The sequence below is a fragment of the Neopsephotus bourkii genome, unplaced genomic scaffold (genome assembly GCF_033783945.1).
Source record: "Neopsephotus bourkii isolate Nb327-2 ecotype Australia unplaced genomic scaffold, CSIRO-AGI_Nbou_v1 NB_1663, whole genome shotgun sequence".
Taxonomy (NCBI): domain Eukaryota; kingdom Metazoa; phylum Chordata; class Aves; order Psittaciformes; family Psittacidae; genus Neopsephotus; species Neopsephotus bourkii.
In genome coordinates this window covers 6,039,833-6,059,645 of record NW_026902137.1, presented here as the reverse complement: position 1 = coordinate 6,059,645, position 19,813 = coordinate 6,039,833, and the positions used below count along the sequence as shown (strand labels likewise).

The window sequence follows — 19,813 nt, the reverse complement described above, 5'->3', positions numbered from 1 at the left end:
GCCTGCTGGGCCTGTCTTTTCTAAAAAGCCTGTAACCTTCCATTCCAACGCTCCAGTCATAGGAGCCATCCCACCATGTTTCTGCGATGCCTATTATATCATACCCCATAGACGTGCATACATCCCTAATTCCTCTTGTTTGTTCCCCGTGCTACAGGCATTTGTATAGAGGCATCTGAGCCAAGCTCCAAACGAAGCTGGCTTATTGGCTGGAATATCTCTAACATGAATTATCCTCGGACAGAAGTTCTTACTCTGCAGTTCCCTCCAGCCAAGTCCTACTCAGCAACAGAAAGCAAAGTGACCAGTTACAAGGGAAGGGAAACAAAGCAGTTTGCAGCAGTGGAGATAGGTGAAATGTCTGCTGCTCTCCCTGTACTACTTGCTGCACACATAGCTGTTGGGTGCCTGTCCCAGTTTGCCATGCTTCACTTCAGCTTGTTACACAAGTGGCCACGATCTTTGTAAATCAGTAATAAGTTGCACCTGAACCTGTAAGTGATTAGCAAAAAATCATTACACTTCCATTGCCAGAGGACTTTCACACAGTTAATCAGTTAAGAAAAGAATTGGGTGTTAACTGGTTGTTTAGTTCACTGGAAAACCAGTTTACTGAGACCCTGTAGCAAGAGGACTGAAATCTGAAGTGCAAGGAATATATGGGAGAACTACATAGCTTACAATTCACATACTCTCCTGGAGAAAGAGGTGCCAAATGTTGCCCTAAAATGAGCTGAATGGAGGACTTCTAAGGCTCAGCTGGTTCCACTTGCGCTTTCAGTTATTTAATCCATTTGATCCCTGTCTGAGTCTATTGGAAATCAGTAAGTTAACCTTTCTAGGCACCTTCTTCATGAATCAGGAAGCTGGGGTTATGTGGCACTTGTAGGACACACATGCACGAGCTTTCTCATCCTGGGCTGTTGGCTGGAACAGCAAGAGAAAGAGCAATTTTTGCTCCAGAGCGTGATTTCTTGTTTGCTTGGTAGATTTCAGTATTTAGTCATCAATTTTTTTATCAGAAGATTCTAAGGTAGGTGCAAACCCTGCCTACACATTGACTGGAGGAGGAAGCCACATAGCTGGCAAGCAGGAAACGGCAATTTAGGCACAATTTCATGCCCTTTCACTCTTGCTCCCTTAGGCTGCAGCATATCACTGTGAGAAGCCCTCGGAGCCCACCTGGAGGCTCAGTCCCTCTGGTGTAAAAACCCTAATTCGGAGAAGTTGCATCTTAGTCACTGCATAGGTACAATGGGAAGAGGCACGCCATCAAACTGGGGTGTTTCTTTAAATCTCATTCTCAGAACCTTCCTTCTGCCTCGTCCACTGTGCTGCACATACTAAAAATGAACACATTCAGGGTGGCATCCAGTGCCAGGCACTGCCAATCTCATTCATGGGTTACCTGACAAAGAACTGGCTCTGAATATTAACATTGACACTGCTGGGAACCACATGAATATGAAGCAAAACCTCTTGTGTTATTAAATTTGCTAAGATGGTGATAAATATCCTGTTTATTTACTAGATAAACCCATTAAATCTGTTTAGTCACTACATGTAAGGCATAAAGGAACTGCAAAAATATGTGCAGTTCTTTTACGAGTGTCAGCAGCTGCTTTGGGAAGCGTACCTTGAAAGTGGAAAACTAGATCAGCCTGGGTGTGATGAGGAACGCCAGGCCACCGTGGATTCGGTTTGTAGTAGCTTTCCATAACAAAGTCTTTTTTTAACTGACTTTCTTTCTGCTCACATATATTTAGATACAAGTTTCATTCTGCAGTGCTCGGATGCCAGATAGTTTTGGCTGAAATTGCACGGGAAGGGACACGTGTTTGAGTCATGCAGTTGGCTCTCTCTAGTTGATAGGTAGCGAGTTACTCAGAAGAGATGAAGCCTGTATTTAGTTTTTAGTTAACCAAGTGAAATCTCCCAAGTAGAATATGTACATAATAAATAAATATACAAAACTTATACCAGAAGGGGAAGGAGTTCATCTTCTTAAATCACATTACTTGGCTAAATCAATACAGAAATATTAGGCTGATGGACTGAACCTGAAGAAAGTCTTCATTTTGCCACTCCTGACTCTTGATCTAACTCTGCAGCAGCTGCTGCTGCTGCTGCGAAGTACAGGGGTGAACTGTTCTCACATCTATTTTTGTGTGCACAGTGTGGACCTTACGGATTTGCTACATAAATGCTGAGATAAGCAGTGGCATCTGGCATTAAGACATACTTTTTTTAGATTAGAAACAGCAAAACCAAAGGAGGTTGGCGATGACTTTTTCTTACAGTAGCTTGCACCTCAGGGTTTAAACGCTAATGAAATTGATAATAGACACCACAATGCCTCTAAAATAAGAACTGCCGGCAGGAAAAGCACGCAAGCAGTGGCACTATTTATTCACATGTCACTTCGCAGTTTCATCATTCTCCTAGACTTAACCTATTTACTAAGAGGAGATATGAGTCATTCAGCAAAATGCTTCAGTAAAGAAGAGAAAGAGAATAAATGGGAGAAAGCTATTTTTTACAGGAAATAATTGGGGGGTAGGAACTGAAGAAGAGTTACAGCATGTTCAGGATTAGCTGAAAGAAACAAGAATAGGCAATGCTGCTGCTTTTTTATTTCTGTCACAAAGGAACTACCAGAACAAATATTTAATTGAGAGGAAACAAACCATTTAACAAATATTTAATTAAGGGGAAGTAAACCATATTACCCTTCCCTTTAGGCAGTTTTGCAGGGGATGAACAGTCCATAATATAATCTCTTTCCTCCCTTGAGCACTAGTGCTTGTGTCCATTAATCCACAAAACTATTTATTGGCTCTAACTCTCTGGCATCTTATCTTCTGCTGTGTCTTAACTTTGCAAGCATCCCCACTGAAGGGCTTGTGCGTTCTTGCAGGATCTGGGCCTCTCCAGCAAACTGTGTTTCCCTCCAAACGTGTCTGAACTGAATTTTGAGCCTGGTTCTCAGGAGAAAACAGCCATCAGAAAATCACTGTCCAAGGTAACAAGGGAGATGCACAAGTGGCTATGAACAATTCTTCCAGACAAACCAAACTCTCCTCTGGAACCAGCATGCAAATAACCTTCTGCTTGCAATTACTCTGCTTTCACAAACAACCGTGGAACAACGAACGCGAAGGCGGCATATGTTTCTTATGTGCATTATTTTAAAGAGGACTATGGGCAGTAGGCACACTGTTCCTAGTGAAAAACACATGAAATCACTTTTGTACACAGATTATTTTTCTATCATGACTCCACATCCTTCAGCAAATGAATGTTTGGGGTAAGATTTATCCCCCTTTTCTGCTAGGCACTGAATGGTGAGCACTGTTTTAGGAGCCCTGGTTGCCTCTGCAGGCAACAGGAAGCAATGGGCACCACTAGACAGGTCTGTGAGTCTTGGCAATGGGAGTCCAGGACAGCCAAGCCCTAACTTTGGGGCTACAGTTATGAGTCCCAGTTTAGCTGGAAAGAATCCAGACCATTAAATATTTAAGTGGTTATTGACAGAGTGCTATAATTCACATATAACAATGTCAAGGAGGTGCCACATACAAGATACTCTGTGTCTGCCCACATCCATCTGTTAACTTTTATTTTGCACTTTGACTGCCAGTCCTCTGAGGCAGGAACTGCTTTTTTTTTTTTTCCTTTGGAGTCAACACAGCATCTGCCACAACAGAGTTCTCATTTATGCAGGGTTTCTAACAGAAAATAATGTAGTTATGAAAGTAATACATAATACTATGGAGTACATGTACAAATCAGAGACCATTACGAATGGAGAGAGCAAACTAATTATAAGAGACACCTTTAACTAGAAAAAGGAGTGCAAAAGACTATGGGAGCAGATACTGTGACGGATTTTGCATCTCACCTCAAAAAGGCCAGGAACGTCTGACAGTAAATAGCTTGAGAGAATAAGAAAAAGGTATATGCATCATCCAAAGACTTCAAACTTTCAATTTGACTCAATGGCACAAACGAGAAAACTATTGTTCTCAAAAAGAAGATAAAAGAAAAAGAAAGAAATAAAAGGATTTAATTACCAGAAATAGAACTGAGCTCCTTGATGTCCAATAGCTGCTGAGGTGACTATCTTTAGCTGAAGTGCAGCTGGCGCTATTGAAGTTGGGCAATTCCCAACCTCACCACAACAGCAATAACCTACATTTGTTCAAAAATTAGCCCTCAATTATTTCCAGACCTCACATCCCAATTCCAGATCAAGACATAGGAACACCCAAAGAGACTGCCCCAAGGAATCCTTCCCAGGATTTAATGATGAGCCATCCCAAATTTTCCAACTGTGAGGTCTGAGAGCTGTGTGTATCCCCATGCAACCGAAGCAGGAGGTGAAATACTATGCTTCTTGCGGTGTCTCAAGGGCATGCTGCAAGACACTGTAAGTACCTGGAAAGACCATCCTAATCACTCCCAAGTTCTCATCAGCTGTATGACAGCGTTCTTTCTCCTACACAAGTTTGCAGAGCCAGCGCACAGGCTCTGCATTTGTAGCTCATATTGAACCTATTAGTCTGCATTTAACCATCCATTGCTACACTTCCTGGGTGAATTCCAACCAAGCAACGAAGGCTTTGGAACCACATCATGATAAAACTTGCCTAAAATAAAGATAAAACTTACTTATGTTTGATATGATCTCATCTGACTACAGAACACATTCGGAAGCAATTGGCAGGCCATCTGCTCTGAACACAGACTGAATGGGAATACTGTTTGTCCTTAAGTTGGGGAACTAGCCACAGACAGCTGGAAGACACAGTAGTAGCAAAGCTAAAGGCCAAGATCACCATAACTCTTTCTGAGTGGTCCTGGAAGTAAAGTGACTGCCAACAGCAATGAAATGCCCCAGCTAACACACACACAGCATAATGAAACAGTATAAAGCCATCAGACATCTTCCACAAGGGCAGATTTTGGTAGATAACTCTCAATTAAATCACTGTGAATTATACATCTAGCCATTTTGTAAAAAATCAAATACACACAGAGACAAGCATGCATCACCTCTCAGAATCTGGCCTAGGCTGTACCCAGCATTACCTAACAGATGAGATGGTACAAGTGCTTGGGAACACCAACAGAGGATGTCGTATGATAGGAACTGGGGGTTGTCCTTTAGGATGCCAAGTATAGATGGGACGATTTTTGCAGTAGTAAAGGCTTATGTAATGCTGACTCCTTGCACACTCTTTGCAGTATCAACACGAGGAAGGCCCACAGTGTATCCATGCAGTACTTCACCATCACCACCATCATGGAGCAACAACGCTGCACAGCACTGCTATAATCTCTGCTCTAGGGAACAGCTCTGATGGCTGACTACCACCAGCTGCTATGCTTTGCTCAGTGTGTAGGTGAAGGACAGTGGTGACAGCCATGGTGAGAAGAAACCCAGCTGAAGCAACAGGACAGCTGTCCATCCTAACCTGTGCTCCCCCATAACTCATGAGGCTTAGAGAACTTGCTGTGGGCTGCAGCATGTGCTGTAGAGCCTGTCTCAGCCAGCATTGGTTCCCATGATGTTCCTCAGCACTGCAGGAATGCATCTGCCATACTTCAAACCACACTGGAATTACCTGCTGGCCACAACATTGCTGAGCCCAGCAGCAGCAAAACAGGCTGGTGCCTGGTAAAGGGGAAGGAATATTCTAGGTACTATGAAAATGCCACCTAAAAATGAAAGTATTTTATTGGTGGGAAAGAATAAACTACCCCAGAAGCTTTCCTTTTTCTGCTAAGAAGGTAAAAATGTGCTTGAGTTTAAGCAGGCAGCTAAGCCATAGTGACTTCAGAGCAGGCTTATGCTGCAGTGAGTGCTAGGAGAGGGCTGAAGGAGCATCATGGAACTGAAAACCTTCCCATTGTGATCTGGGAGCAACCATTAACATTGGAAGAGTCCCATCAAGCAGAGACCAGTTATGCCTCACGGCCAAGCCAGCAGCCAAGATCCCTGTGGGGTCCATAAACACAGAAAGTGAAGGGAGAACACGATCCATCCTGGCTATGCCACAGGTCACACAACAGGCTTTCCTCTCAGTGGGTCCCCTCACCATGACTGAAATCAACCCTAAAAATAATAGCACAGTTTATATTTGGGCTGGAATTCAGCACTGTTAATAGCAACAGCTAGCAGAGTCTCCAGAGAGAATTTGGTCACTGTGTCCCTGGTGGAAATCTGAAGGATGATCGGAATACAGATGGCTGCAGTTGGCTACAAAGATGCCATTTGTACAGTTCAAGACAGCGACTGTCTCCAGTAGGAACTCTTGCCCCTCTCATCATTTGTGATAGGTGCCCCACAAACCTCCCCTTGTTGAATTTCTTCTTGTGCGACATACTAGCCTGGTCCTGCCGCTGCACTGCAGCAGCATCAGAAGGGGACAGAGAGCAATGTGAGAGCGGCTGGTTTGGGTTGGGCTTCTTTCTTATTTTTTGTGGATTAAGAAATGTCATCTGGATCCAGCTGTTAGTAGTTTGGAAATCTGCTGGGTTTTGTTTTCCTCGTGGGCTCAGTGTGGCTGATGCTCCAGCTGCAAAACTCTTGGCAGCCACTGAGCCTGCTTAAAGCAACTGTACATGAAAAGCCACGTTCTGGCTAGCACCTCCTCTCCTGGGAGCATGCAGGGGCTCCCCTTGGGCAGCCTCCTCATTGCCGTAAAGGGAACAATGTTTAACTCCATCACAACCACATCAGATGAGAGTGCACATCAGAACTGTACACATAAGTATCTACATCAAATGATGTGGCAAAGAATATATTTTAGTTGCAGCCAACAGAATCCTGACCCTGACTTCTGAATGCTTGGCAATGCTCACACTGTGAACTGCAGCATAATAAATATACTGTGAATCGATAAACTTCCAAAACACTACAGCATTGCTATAGTGTCTTTCTATATATTTTCTGCTTTTTTTCAGTTTGTTCTTTTAAATCCCATATTGTCATGGGTATAATCTGTGTTTTGTATAAAAAGATCACAATTCAGCAACAGGGCAGGTACACATGAAGGAAGGTAATGCCTTTTACCCTTGCACCTTTTCCTTCCAGTATGCTTCTCCCATGCCTATTTCAGTTGCTTGCTCTCTCTCAAAGCCACAATAACCCTCTCTTCTTTCCCCTTATCCCAGAGCAGAACGGTCGGATCCAGAGTGCCTACAAGAGAGACTGCAGTGTGTTATATGGAGGTGGGGGCTTGCTGAGACTTATTTCCAAGGAACAAACTTTGAATGAAGTGTGTGCTATACATGTGAAAAGGGAAAGTTAAGTTATAGGGGTTTATTACTTAAATAATTCTTCAATTTGACAGCAGAAGCCCAAACCCCCATTTCTATCCACACAATTCTAATCCCATGCTCAGTTACTCAGCGACATGGACCATTACTGAATAGTCAGGTAAATCAAACCACCACTAAATGTAGCATGATAATGTAATTGCCCTTCATGTGTCTTTCCCTCCCAAGCAATAATGGAAGCCGTGTCAGGTGATTAATAACCCATAATGATTATATTTACCAAGTAAGCTATAAAAGAAAGTATAAATGACACAAAAGCGTATTTGCTGGAGCAGAGGCGTTCAATGGTGTGCTGGGGGGAGTGCTTCACTGGCAGGGTTAGGGCAGGCCCTGGAGGCAGTGATGCAGTGCAGGGCTGTGCTCCTGCCACCCTGCCTCTGTGTGCCCAAAGCTCCAGGGAAAAGGGGTAGACAGAAATCCTCTTTTGGGAATCCCTAACTCCTGCAAAATGATAGCACATTGTAGCGGAAGTTAAACAAAGAAGTAAAGAAAATACTTCATGTGAGCTGCTTGTACAGTCACAAAACCAGTGGAGAGGGGATTACTTTAATTTCCCTTTTATCTGGAAAGGAAAACAACCTGAAAAATAAAATAAAATAATAATCCTATCACCTCTTTTAAGGGTTGGAAAAAACCTGTCTGAGAAGGGAGATAGTTGAAAACACCTCATTGAAATGTGTGCTGTTTTCCATTCCCCATAAGCAGGCCTTAGTGTGTCTTTTACCACGGCTGGCCTGGATGCAGTGGGAGAGACGGGGCAAGGAGCAAGAGGACGTGAAGTTTGCTGTGCTGTCCAGAAGATGAAAACACTACTGCTGTTTATAGAGGGAAACCCAATTCGTCAGCCCAAATGAATTCCTGTGCTAATCCATGCAGGCTTCATGTTTTCCACCAGCCCCAGCCACTGTAAAGACTATCTTTAGGAGGCACAGTGTGTTTGGAAAGGAGCAGCTGGAAAGAGGGGACGTTTATGCCAGCTTGGAAGGCGTTCTGGTATGGAAAAAGAGGAATGCTCTCTTGGGTCTCCCCACAAAATTAAAGCATCTTCATCCAGAGCAAAATGATGCCAAGCACAACAAACAAAAGCGGCTTTCCCCAACTCTCCTGGGCAGCCTCGCTCCAGGGTTCACAATGGTTTCCATAGAACTTGTTTTGCTATCATAACAAATTCGATCTATCCAGGCGTGATGGCGCGCACTGTTTTCTAAAGACAAGAAAATTAATTTCCTTGCTTATGCGTCTGCCAAAGCATTTTTGTCCAGGTGCCACAGACAGGGACTCCCCAGATAACCAGTGCATCTGCCTGTTGGCTGAATGTAGTGTGAAGAGAAAAATCCTCGAGAGGTTTTGGGTCTGTGTGGCATGATGCGAGTTACCTCTGCTACAGTGGCTGGGGGAGAGGCTGCCCTCAGCTAATCACTCTCGTTCTCAGCCTCTGATCCTCCCAAACTGAGCTGGCCTCAGCACAGTGTGCCTGTGTGCGGCAACACAAGCTTCCTGTAATAAACCAGCCATCAACTGTGTGCATCTCTTGTTGCATACATAGAAGAAAATGAATGTTTTGTTATATTGACCACAATCTGTTGAAATGCTAGTAAATGTTACAGTCTAGCTGTGATTAAGGGCTAGATTATTTGCATGGCCCGATAGCTGCACTGGAATGTCACATGCGGGAGAGGTTTCATCCAGCCTTTCTGCAGAGACACTCATGCTCCGCATTGGGTTCTGAAAGGCAGAGATGCTTTTTGGCATGACAGGAAAAGCTGGAGGAGATTTGATGCCACATCTCAACTAAGACCATTACCAGAACAGCATGAACTTCTGACAATTCTTAATCTTGATCTAAAACTTGCACTGGTTTTGAAGATGGGAAGAGCTATGAAATGTAACCAAGTATAAAACACATGGATATTCATTTCTAAAATAGACATAACAGTTTAGTGTGCTTTTTACTTTAATTATAGACTATAACATTTATACTGAGCTCAAATTTGTATTAAAATCAATGGCACTTTTTTAAAAAGGAAACACATCTGAAAACAGTGAAAGCTATTTGAAGGCATGAAGCTGCAGGATGATCTCAGGATAAGAGTTATCAGCCTACCTAGCTGAAAATTTCACCCTTGGGTTTGCCTGCTGGAAATCGGGATCTTAGGGTGCTTTCCAGGGAAGAAGACAGCACTTCTTTTAAAGCAAATGAAAATGAGTGGAGGAGAAACCAGACAAGAAAAATTTTACCATAATTTTAAGGAAAAAAGACCCACAAAACACAATGTAATTAAAACAATGCAGCTGCTAAAAGTCCTCCTTCGATTTGCCTCAGTTCTGGTTAAAACCAAGTCAGTCTGCTCACTGCACCTACCCAATGCCTAGAGTGGCCAGTGTTCGTAGACTACTGCCAGCCTTTGCAAACATTAATTTGTACAAAATTATAATTACTTCCTATCCAGTAGCTTGAATTGAGGGACTTCCCCAAGTCCTAAGGACAGGTTCCTAGGTTGGTGACCATTTATCTACAAAAATGCTGGGCCTTATTTTTACATGGCTTTGACAGGCCCATGAAACATGAGGTTTAAGCACAGGTACAGCACTGCCCTGAGTGACCCCTGCAGTACCCCTTCCCCTGAAAAGCAGCAGCCAAAGGCACTGCATGGGGGCAAGCTGGGTGTACCAGAACCACACAGAGCATCTGAGGGCAGGTGCCTTTCAAAGTCAGGACCTCCACACTTTCAGAGAACAGCCCTGCTACCTCCTGGTAAGAATCAGAAACCCCAGAGTGGCTGATGAAAACCCAGCATGAGCACCAGGAGGTATTTGATCATAACGGGATTGCAATGTCTGATACATCATCCTGCTTCCCCTGGCCTTGTGGCTACAGTCTCCTGGAACCAAGCTCTTACAAAATAAGCAATGCTGTGTTGCTCATAATGACAGATATTTAGCCCAGGGAGGTTTAACTGTCACAATACTTTCACCATTGACTCCCATACTTCTGAAGTGGCTCCCCCTTCATTTAGTCATTCTCACTCTTTCCAAAGAAACTTAGAAACCACCTAAATAAACCAGCACCCATTGAGACACTGCAAATGTCATAAGAGTCATTCATGTGTCTCACTATTTGTCCTACATTTGACTCAATTCATTCACAGATGATGAAGTCATACATCATTAAGAAACCAAACCAAACCACACCATAATTTGGGAATCTTTGACTGGACTCTGGCATAGATGATCAAGAGGGAATGATTGTAAACTCACACTCCTCTAATTTACTGCTGCTTTCGCCCCGGCCCAAATTATTGTTTGTGTGTTAAAAGGGAAGGTTCAGGGTCCTTGCAAAAAGGCAGAGCAAGTCAACATGTAAGCATCGAAAAAGGATTAAACTGTGCTGTCACTTTGCTGTGACATCATCTGGCTCCTTCTGCAGGGCCTCAAGGTTTCCTGATCATGCACTGTGCATTGCCTGGGTGCACAGGCAGATCTGGCACACAACCACCACACTGCAAGCACCCTCCCACCACCCACCATTCAAAACGTGCCCAGATGCACAGCTGGGTGGATGCAAGGGACAGTCCACTATGACCTTTACTTCCACACCTGACAATTATCCACGCAAAAACATTCTCCCTTGGATGCAAACCTATCACTCACTCCAACATCCACAGGCAGAAGTCAATAGCACTGTTCTCACTACATCTAGTTCAACTATGGTTTCACTCTAAAGAAACTGTGTTTGCTCAGCTGAGGGCAGAGTTCAGCCTGTTTTGGAGGGCAAAGTTTCCAAATTAAAAACCCACAAAAGGACACGGCCCGATTAAAATGGGAACTGTGTGGATTAGGATAACCTGTGGGAAGATGGAGAGTATTAGACCAATTTCTCACTGAGTGAAATAGTGTTGCCCTGCTGAGTCACACAGACATCACTGTTGAAGCCCTTTGATCCTCAGTGGTTTTTCTCTAGTTAACTGTAGCTGAAGATTTAACTCTTTTATACCTAACACTGGTTAAACTCAACTGAAGACCAAGTTTTCAAAGTCATTATTGCTATCAGACCATTAGTCATGCCAGTATATAGAGATCAGAGTTTTAATTGCCAAACAGACTGTAGCCTTTCTAGTAGATGTGCACCTAAACTGGAGAACGTGAATGTTTGCAAAGTTGGGAGTACTTGCATTTAGGGATTTTTGTGCAGACCCCTTTCAGAGAGAGGATCCATCTGTGAAATTCACAGCTGGATGTACGCCCAGATTTCTGCGCTTCCCAAACTGAAGCATGGGGACTTGGAGTGATGACTCAGACACAACTACATTGTTTATATATTTTAGGTTGGCTTTTACCTTCCTCTGGTTTCTTCTTGGTAAACACAGACAAAAATACATTACAGAATGTGAAAAAGTGTGAAAGCAGCAGCTGGTCGAAAATTCAAACTCGGAGCTAATATACTGGGAAGGGAGTTCTGTGGTCTTCTTCCCCCCTGTCTCTGACTCTCCTATTGGCACGACTACAGATGTGCTGCTTGTTTTTCAAATCAGAGAAGTAGGAATGACCTATTAGGTCATCTGGTACCTCTTACAGCCAGTGCAGGATTGTCTTCATGTACATTTGTCCAGTCTGCTTTTAAAATTCCTCCAAAAACATACTGCATCCAAATTAGAGCTCAGAAGCCTCTTGGAACTGGTGAGTAAGCAGCACTGCAAAGTGACTGGGGAGCAAAAGGACATACCAGCTTCTGCTAGACAGAAAAGCTCTCACTACTTAGAGTTCTCATAAGAACACTAACTTTGATAAGAAACTCATATGATTCATCATCACTTTTTTTATTTAACAGTGGCCAGGAATTTATAAATAATAATAATATTTTCATAAGAAACAAAGTATGAAAAGCAAGAAGAAGAAAAATGGATTTTAAATCAATCACCTATAAGTCTTCATACTTGTGAGAGAAAAGATCTATAGAGACAACACATCCCCATTAACTATCCATGCTGCTTGGAACGATGTGGCCTTAACTGGAAAAGTTCTGCTTGTGTGAATAATGCTGAGAATCCAGCCATTTTTCTATAGTGGAAGACCTTCTGACTGGATTTCAGTTTGCACCATAACCAGACTGTACATCTTTAAGATGGTTATCCTTGCCAAGCATTTTATTTCACAATAGTTAGAGAAATGTGCAGATGTTGTCCAAACTTTTCAAAGCAGCAGGGCTCTTCTGCAGCTGCTCGCAAGATTTCAGAAGTGCAGTTCAAAAATGGCCCAAGTGCCTTTTCACTGTCCATTGCAGGAGGAGCCGAATCCTCCCAGTGCATTATATTGAGCTTTAAGGGGAGAAAAGACCCCTACCCTTTTCCCACATTTGCACATCCTTAGCATTAACACAGTTTGTGACAAATTAAACTGCAAGGAGCAGCAATGCCAAACCCAAGCGTTCAGCATTCATGACTCAGGCCTCTAATAATCATAAGATTGGTTTTAAAATCATGCAATCAATCCCCCACCCCCTTAAGTTGCATCATTTTTGTCTGCCTGGATTTTGAAAGACCAAAATAACAAGGTTCATATTTTTAATGGTTTGGGTTTTCTTGGACCAGACTTGAAAAGATCACTAAGAAAAATATAACTCTTGTATTTTGTAGCAGTCACCTGCACGTGGACTTTTAAGTCACTATAGATATCCCAAGACTTACACTGAAATTGCAAAGAATTAGCAAAAGCTTCGAGCTGCCAGTTCACTGGTTATACTTACTCAATTACATCGTGCACATTTTAAAGGGGAGATAACTGGATAAACTGGGAGGACAAAGATGTACTTGGATACATGCTCCTTATATAGTTTGAGGGAGGGTACAACTCCCCTCAGCAAAGCTTCTTTCTAGTCAGTGAATTCAGCCCATTGCATCATCTTTGCTGGAAGTTACTAACAATAGGATTCATTCTGAGGTGGTCAACATCCAAAGCAAGCAGGCTAAGCTTGTGCAGTTACTGCCCATGTGAAAACCCCTTCTATCACACAGGCTGAAGCTACCCCCGCAAGTTTAGCCAGACTAGCAGCACTGGCATTGCTGGTGGAAACCCTCCTTCCAATACAGACATAGTCATCCCAGTACAAAAGCCTTTCAGTGAAACAGCCGGTGGTGGTTCCCTGACTTGGCATAAGCTGTGCTGATTCCAGTGATTTTACACCAACAGAGCTGTGTCTATACAAGGGCTTTTACCATATTAGCTGTGTTAGCAAAATAACGTAAAAAAAGAACTCAACCACCTTAACCAGCACAGTTATGTGGTAGGCTCCTCAAGTGTGAAACAAGCCTTGTTAAAGGTTTCCGGAGAGCACTTCTCTGGTTCATTGTGAAATGGTGAATTTAGCACTAGAAGGAGTTAACCCCCTTTCCTGCTTTGCACAGTTCTGTTATAAGCCATTTCCTATCTGCACACTTCTTGCTTCTCATCTCCAAAGCCCTCATTTTGAAAAGATGTTGTCAAAACAGTTATGGTTTTGACTGGACTGAAAGAACTTCTGCATAAAGAACCCAGTGTCACCCCTACCTGGCAGGAAGACCACCGATTCCTTTTCCTTACATCCTGTACTTGCTTATACAGCAGCTTTTTTCTGTCTCTAGTCTTTGCCCTAAGAAATTAGGGTGTTCTTAATAAAGTGTTCCTGTTCTCAGCATGGCCAGTGCTGCCCCAGCTCCTGCACATCTGGACAACAGCTTCACACACCTTTGGTACCCTCACCTCTGCATGAGGGATGCAGGTGGGGAGACCTAGCAGCCTAGGATCCCCGCAAGCAAGTTAACAGTTTTAGCAGTTGACTTTTTTCATCAACTGTTGCAAGTCACTTAAAGGCTCTGTGCCCTACTTCACCCATGTGTAAGAGCTGGGGAATAGCTTGTCTGCTACTTTCTGCAGTGGAATTACTTTAATTCACTACCATTTCTCTGCACTGGAGGAACAGTGTCACTGGACGAATAATGTCACTGGACTGAAAAATGTTATTGTTTTTATCCCTTTAAATTGAAAGTGGATTGAAGGAATAAAAGTAAATGTATGGTCTATTTTGGCAGATGTCTTCCAACACATGGGTGTCTATGGTCTTCTTTATAAGAGCTGTCTGCTGTCTGTGATTCAGACCGCCTAAGGAATGCCATGAGCATGGAGTAAATGGACAGCAAGTCTGGGAAAGGACTTTATTGTGGTTTAGAAGCTTTCAACTCCCAACTCCATGAACAAGTTCTTTATTTTAAGTAACTCTTTGCCAGTATTTCAAAACTATCACTGAAAAGTGCTTGATGCCTTCTGAAAACTGAGTGCTTTCTGCTGATAACAGTCCACTGGCGTAGCCTTCAAACAGTGGCATGCCTTCCACCAGCAAATGGCTAGAACTGGGGATTACTGACTTGGAGCATCAGTTTGTGGCGAGACCCAGCCCACTGAGGCACCACGTACCCATCCTGCAGTGTCAGTTCTTGGCGGCTGTGCCCGTGGTCTCCTAATGGAGTCTGCATGTTCTTTTGAACAGGAAACGCTTTGTAACACAACTTGCCTGTGGGCACTTACTGCACCAATTAAAGATTCCTGAGCTCGAGAACAAAGAGGTGCCAGTGGAACTATGGTTTTAATCACTTGATTCATTTTCTTCCTTCCTCCACTGATTTCTTTTTCTCGCTTTGTTTTGGTTTGCATGTTTTTAGGCAGCAGGACAGGCGCTCAGAAACACTGCTGGGGAAAGCAGTCTTGAAAAGGGGCTGGATGCGTCTGAGGTTTTGAATAGCAAATTGTCTCTAGAGGTGAAGAAGAACAGCAGATGCCAGCCTGCCATAGCAATACAAATACCTAATTCTCATTCAGGTATACAGATGCTTTTATTTCTGAGAATCCCTGGGAGTTTTAGTAACACGAATGAATTAAATGCTGAACTGTACTAGCGATAACAATATACTTTTTAGTAATGGTAAGCTGAGGTACAGGGAAGTTAAATACCCTGCTCAGACACAACCCAGGAGACCTTCCTCCTGATAGACGGCCCTTCCAGCTTCCTGCCAACACGCTACAGGTTTTTGGGAGCAGAACCACCTTTTTCTTCTCTTTAAATTTTGCCTCTAGAAAACCAAGACTCTGACATATGACGGGGCAGTCAGATCCTAACGCGACACAAACCCACAATAGCAGTGATCCAAAGTTAAAGCATGGAGTGCTGTAAGGTCCCAGTAGAGAAAAGAAAATCTGGAATAATATGAGTCAGAGCTTCAAGAATGACTCTGATGAATACAGAGATTCGCTAGAGCATTTGAGCAAACTGCTGTAGAGAACGTATGTGCTTCACTCTTAGTCAAACTCTGCCTGAGCAGAAATGACCACACCTTCTATGAAAAGCAGTTCTAATTAAAAACAGAGCACGGCTCTTTTTGATGTAAATTATTGCTCTAACTGAACCACAGCCCATTTGCAACATTCAAATTCACTCCTGTCTAAAATGCCAGGAAACAAGAACATCCATCCCCCCCCCCCCTTCCCTGTATTGCTGGTTTACTTTGCACGGACACATGATAATAACAGCTACAAACCAAAGTAAAACATGCTCTTAAGCCACCATCTTCTGTGCTTTCTGGGGATGAAATCAACCGAGCGTTAAGAGAGAGAAATGGCTTCTCTGTGGCCAGGGGGAGGACAGACCCCTGGCCCCTGCCAGTGCTGCTCCACTGCTCAATGCACGAAGGGCTTCAAACTGCCTTTATGGTGCAGCCAAGGTTCCCCGGCACAGGGAAATCCCCAGCTGGCAGCAAGCTGACAGAGCTGGCTCCGTGCCATCCCCTCCGCAGGGGCTGCCGAGGGCGAGCAGGATGCTCACAACGTGCTAGCACCCGAGCCAAAGCCACGAGGACCACGCTGGCTGCGAGGGGGAGGCCGATGTCCTGCCTTCCCTGCTGGCTGTACTGACCCTCTCCTGTCATGCACACACGCACGCCGGTCTCCCCAGGGAACACGCAGGACCAGCACGGGTGAATGGGGAGGGCAGCAAGAGACCAAAGGCGGCAGGAAAGAGCTCAGTCCCTGACTGCTGCTTACTCAAGGCTGACACAGTAGCTTTGATTCTTGGGTCCTCAGGAGACCCGGGGTTTCCTGGAGGTACACCCTGCTCGGGCTTGTGCCTAACAGCTACCGGCCAAAGGAGAAAAGAGCTGGTCAGAAAGGAGACATTCTTCCTGAACATGGAGGAAAGAAGAGGCTGAATTTCATTTTACACCACTCTGGGGATAGACTTTGGATTTTATTGTTGTTGAATGAAAGAACACAAACACACAAAAAAATAGGGACCTAGCACACTCCAAATGGTCTGAGATGAGACCCATGGTTAGGGCAATGGCTGCTGCAGTGAGCAGAGCTACAGAAATTAACACACGGCTCTTAGTGAAGGTGATGGAAAGCAATGGGTGATTTATGAGCATCACGCTGAGCACCCTGCAGATCTGTTTCCTAAAGAACTATCTGCTGTGTCTGACATTTTCTGTGAAATACACGAGTTCACTATGAAGCATCTCTGCTGATCAGCAGACTGATAAACCACTACACAAGCAGCTGCCTTGATTTTCTCCTCCCCATTAAAGATTGCTGGTGCACCAAAAAACAATTTAGAGCTGCTGTACCAAGCAGACAGTTCTGAGTGTCAGATGTGGTTAGTTACTGTCTGAATAATGATGATTGGTTTTCTTTGTAAAGTAAAAAGCATATGACATGACAGCTGAACTGAAACGAAGAACTAAATCTAAGGCAGGCAAGTTGATAACATTCAAGACAACAGCTACACAACCATTAGTTGTATACGGAAAGAGCCTTGTATCTCTGTGTTGCAGATGCGGAACTATGGCACAAGGCAGCTGAGTGGTTTCCCCAGAGCTACACAGGAAATCTCTGTCCCTGCAGCACGAGCATGAGCAGGCCAGGGCATGGCCAGTACCCCAAGCCCTCTCCATCCTGCCCCACCAAAGGGTTTTGGGCTGTGCTGCAAATAACTAAAGTTCTAACTCGATTTGTACTTTAAAGTGCTAATCCGGTTGCCCTGAAAGTCCTGGAAGAACTAAGTTCTATTTGTCAGCATATTTCTGTGGTTGTTTGTGTAACTTTTACCATTGTGGGTGGTTTTGGTTTTGGTTATGAATAATATTAAGATGAGGCCTTGGCTGAAACACGCTGAGCACTCTCTCAGAGAGACTATGGCTTTCACTTGCATTTGAAGCTAATCACTGCTTGCCAGCATTAGCCTGGACACCCTGAAGGATCCTGGAGGATCTCCTCACCATGGCCTATCTTGACTTCCAGAGTATTTCCAACAGGAACGAATCTCCAAGGCAGAGGTGGGGAACAAAGGTTTCTCTGCTGATTTTTCATGAATAGTCCCTTCCTCTGGGGATTCATCTCACTACTGTTTGATATAGTTGCAGATGGATATATATTTTTGATGAAGAAATATGGAGACACATGGAGGAATATGTACATGAAGATACACATATGTGTGGCAATGTCTAACCTGCACCAGTCGCGCTAATGGCTGCATTTCCAAAGGCAGCCTCTAGATTTCCTAAGCCTTCCTTCAGCAACCACACACTCTGTAATTCTGTCTGGGAGGAGAAAGCTGGAAAGGGGGCTGCATAGGCTGGGCTAGGCACCTCTTGCTCTAGGGCAGCACCGGCAAGAGGAGAACAGGGGCAAATATCTCCTTTCAAGAAAAGCACATGGCAGGTCTCTCCATCTGCAGTATGGTCAGAAATGAGCTACAGATATGCTAAAGTTACCATTAAGGTAGCCAGTATGGATTGTACCAGTTGTGTGGCTTCTGCACAAAGAGGTCCTCATACGTGGTGAAATCCACCTGAGAAGATGGGTAGATATTTGCCAATACCTCCCTTAAAGTCCACACTGTTTTGGCCTGACTGCTGGTGCTATTCAGCCTTGAGAGGTTACAGCTTTGTGAGCTATGGTGACACTTCTGACTGTTAATCCTCCTGTGGAGGTGGAATCAGCTCTTATCTTCACAAGGCAGGAGGTCAAGACAGGTTAAGTGTGCCAAGTCTCCAGTATTACGTACCCTATGAACCAGTGAAGGCTCTGAACAAAGAAGAAACCATGGTCTCAGGAAGAAGGACAAATACCTTCTTCATACAGAAGGGAAAGTAAGGAAATAATGCAGGGTCTTGTCAGCAGTGGCAGCAGGAAGCTGGGCGAGGTAAAGAGAAATAGCTATTGTGTTAGCTATGAGATGTTCTTCTCTGGTCACTTCCAGAACAGCACAAAGATTGGATGAGCATACCCACTCTGAGAGGCAACAGCTTCAGGAATGAGGAACCGACAGAGCAGGGCTTGTCCCAGGTCACTCAAGAAGTTTGTGGCCAAGCTCAGAATAGAAGCAAGTCCAGAACTGCAAGGCTGCACATTGAGCATGAAGGCAGAGGACAAGAGTTGATGAGCGGAGGTCATAACCATCGAAAGAGACAGAAGCTGGACAGTCAGCAGAAAATACACAGAAATAAGAACACAGAACGGGGAGGAAGATGGGGAAAGGGAAGAAGAGCGAAGGGAAGCGAAAGACACTGAAATGGTGATTACCTAAGCCTGTGCACCAGCAGCAGTGCTGTGCACTCATGCCAAGCTTGGTTGGGGACCTATCATCTCAGTATCTACCCGTGAAAAATCGCGGCAAGACCTAACAGCCCGCTTTATCTCAGAAGAGCTTTCTGGATAAAAGGGATTTGAGAGTAAAGCCTCCATAAGCCTTTGGGGTTGCTTTCCTTTAATGCTATAAAGCACAAAAATAAACTTTCTAGTCAGGAAAAATATGGCTTTTGTTATGTTCTGAGTCACTCTTCCCCAGCAGCAAACAAAGTGGCTTTTCAATTCAAGTCCTGAACATTTCAGAATGAAATGTTTTGTGAAGTCCTAAAGTAAATCACAATTCTCCAAGTCACATTTCTAGCTAATGTAAACTCACTGAGGTCAGTAAAGAGACTGCATGAGACCAATCATTCCTGGCCTGACTTGGGTGGCATAATTGATAAATTAATCTCCAGTCGAAATAAGTTCAAGATGATCCAGTCACCCCAGGAGAAGCCTGGAATTTCATTATTAATTTGATGCCATTCTGCCTAATGGCTTCTCTTAGCACAGAGGTCAAGTACATCCCTTGTGAGCTATGCTAGAGTTAGATATTACTGGCCTGATTCAAAACACAATGAAATTGATTTTTCAGTCCATTTTGGGAGTTCATTTAAATGAGCACAGGCTCGACTTTGAAGTTTGATAGCTTTTACCTGAAGTTTCTTTCTTTTTATTTATTTTACAAGGTTTGTACCAAGTATTTTTAGAAACATGGAAGAAACTCTTAGCTTCTCATATTAAAATTACCTTAAAACACAGTGTTCAATTTTACTATTAGAAACACTATTTTGCTTTGTTATCATGCCCCATTCCCTGAATG

General features: G+C 43.8%; 1 protein-coding gene across 5 annotated transcripts in view; it reads right to left on the bottom strand.

Moving 5' to 3' along the window:
* The window catches only part of NFATC2 (nuclear factor of activated T cells 2), an 88,606-nt gene that overhangs the window by 10,655 nt on the left and 58,138 nt on the right, over nucleotides 1-19,813 (bottom strand). For 2 of the 5 annotated variants that reach the window (XM_061375545.1, XM_061375547.1), the window contains exon 10: nucleotides 7,313-7,785. The exons of 2 other annotated variants lie outside the window; for them this stretch is intronic. In XM_061375545.1, the coding sequence (XP_061231529.1) occupies nucleotides 7,538-7,785 (248 nt within the window). In that variant the 3' untranslated portion in view covers nucleotides 7,313-7,537. Of the gene's footprint in view, nucleotides 1-7,312; nucleotides 7,786-8,720; nucleotides 8,842-19,813 lie in introns of those variants that run through there. One more of the 5 variants, XM_061375548.1, reaches the window with a different exon arrangement.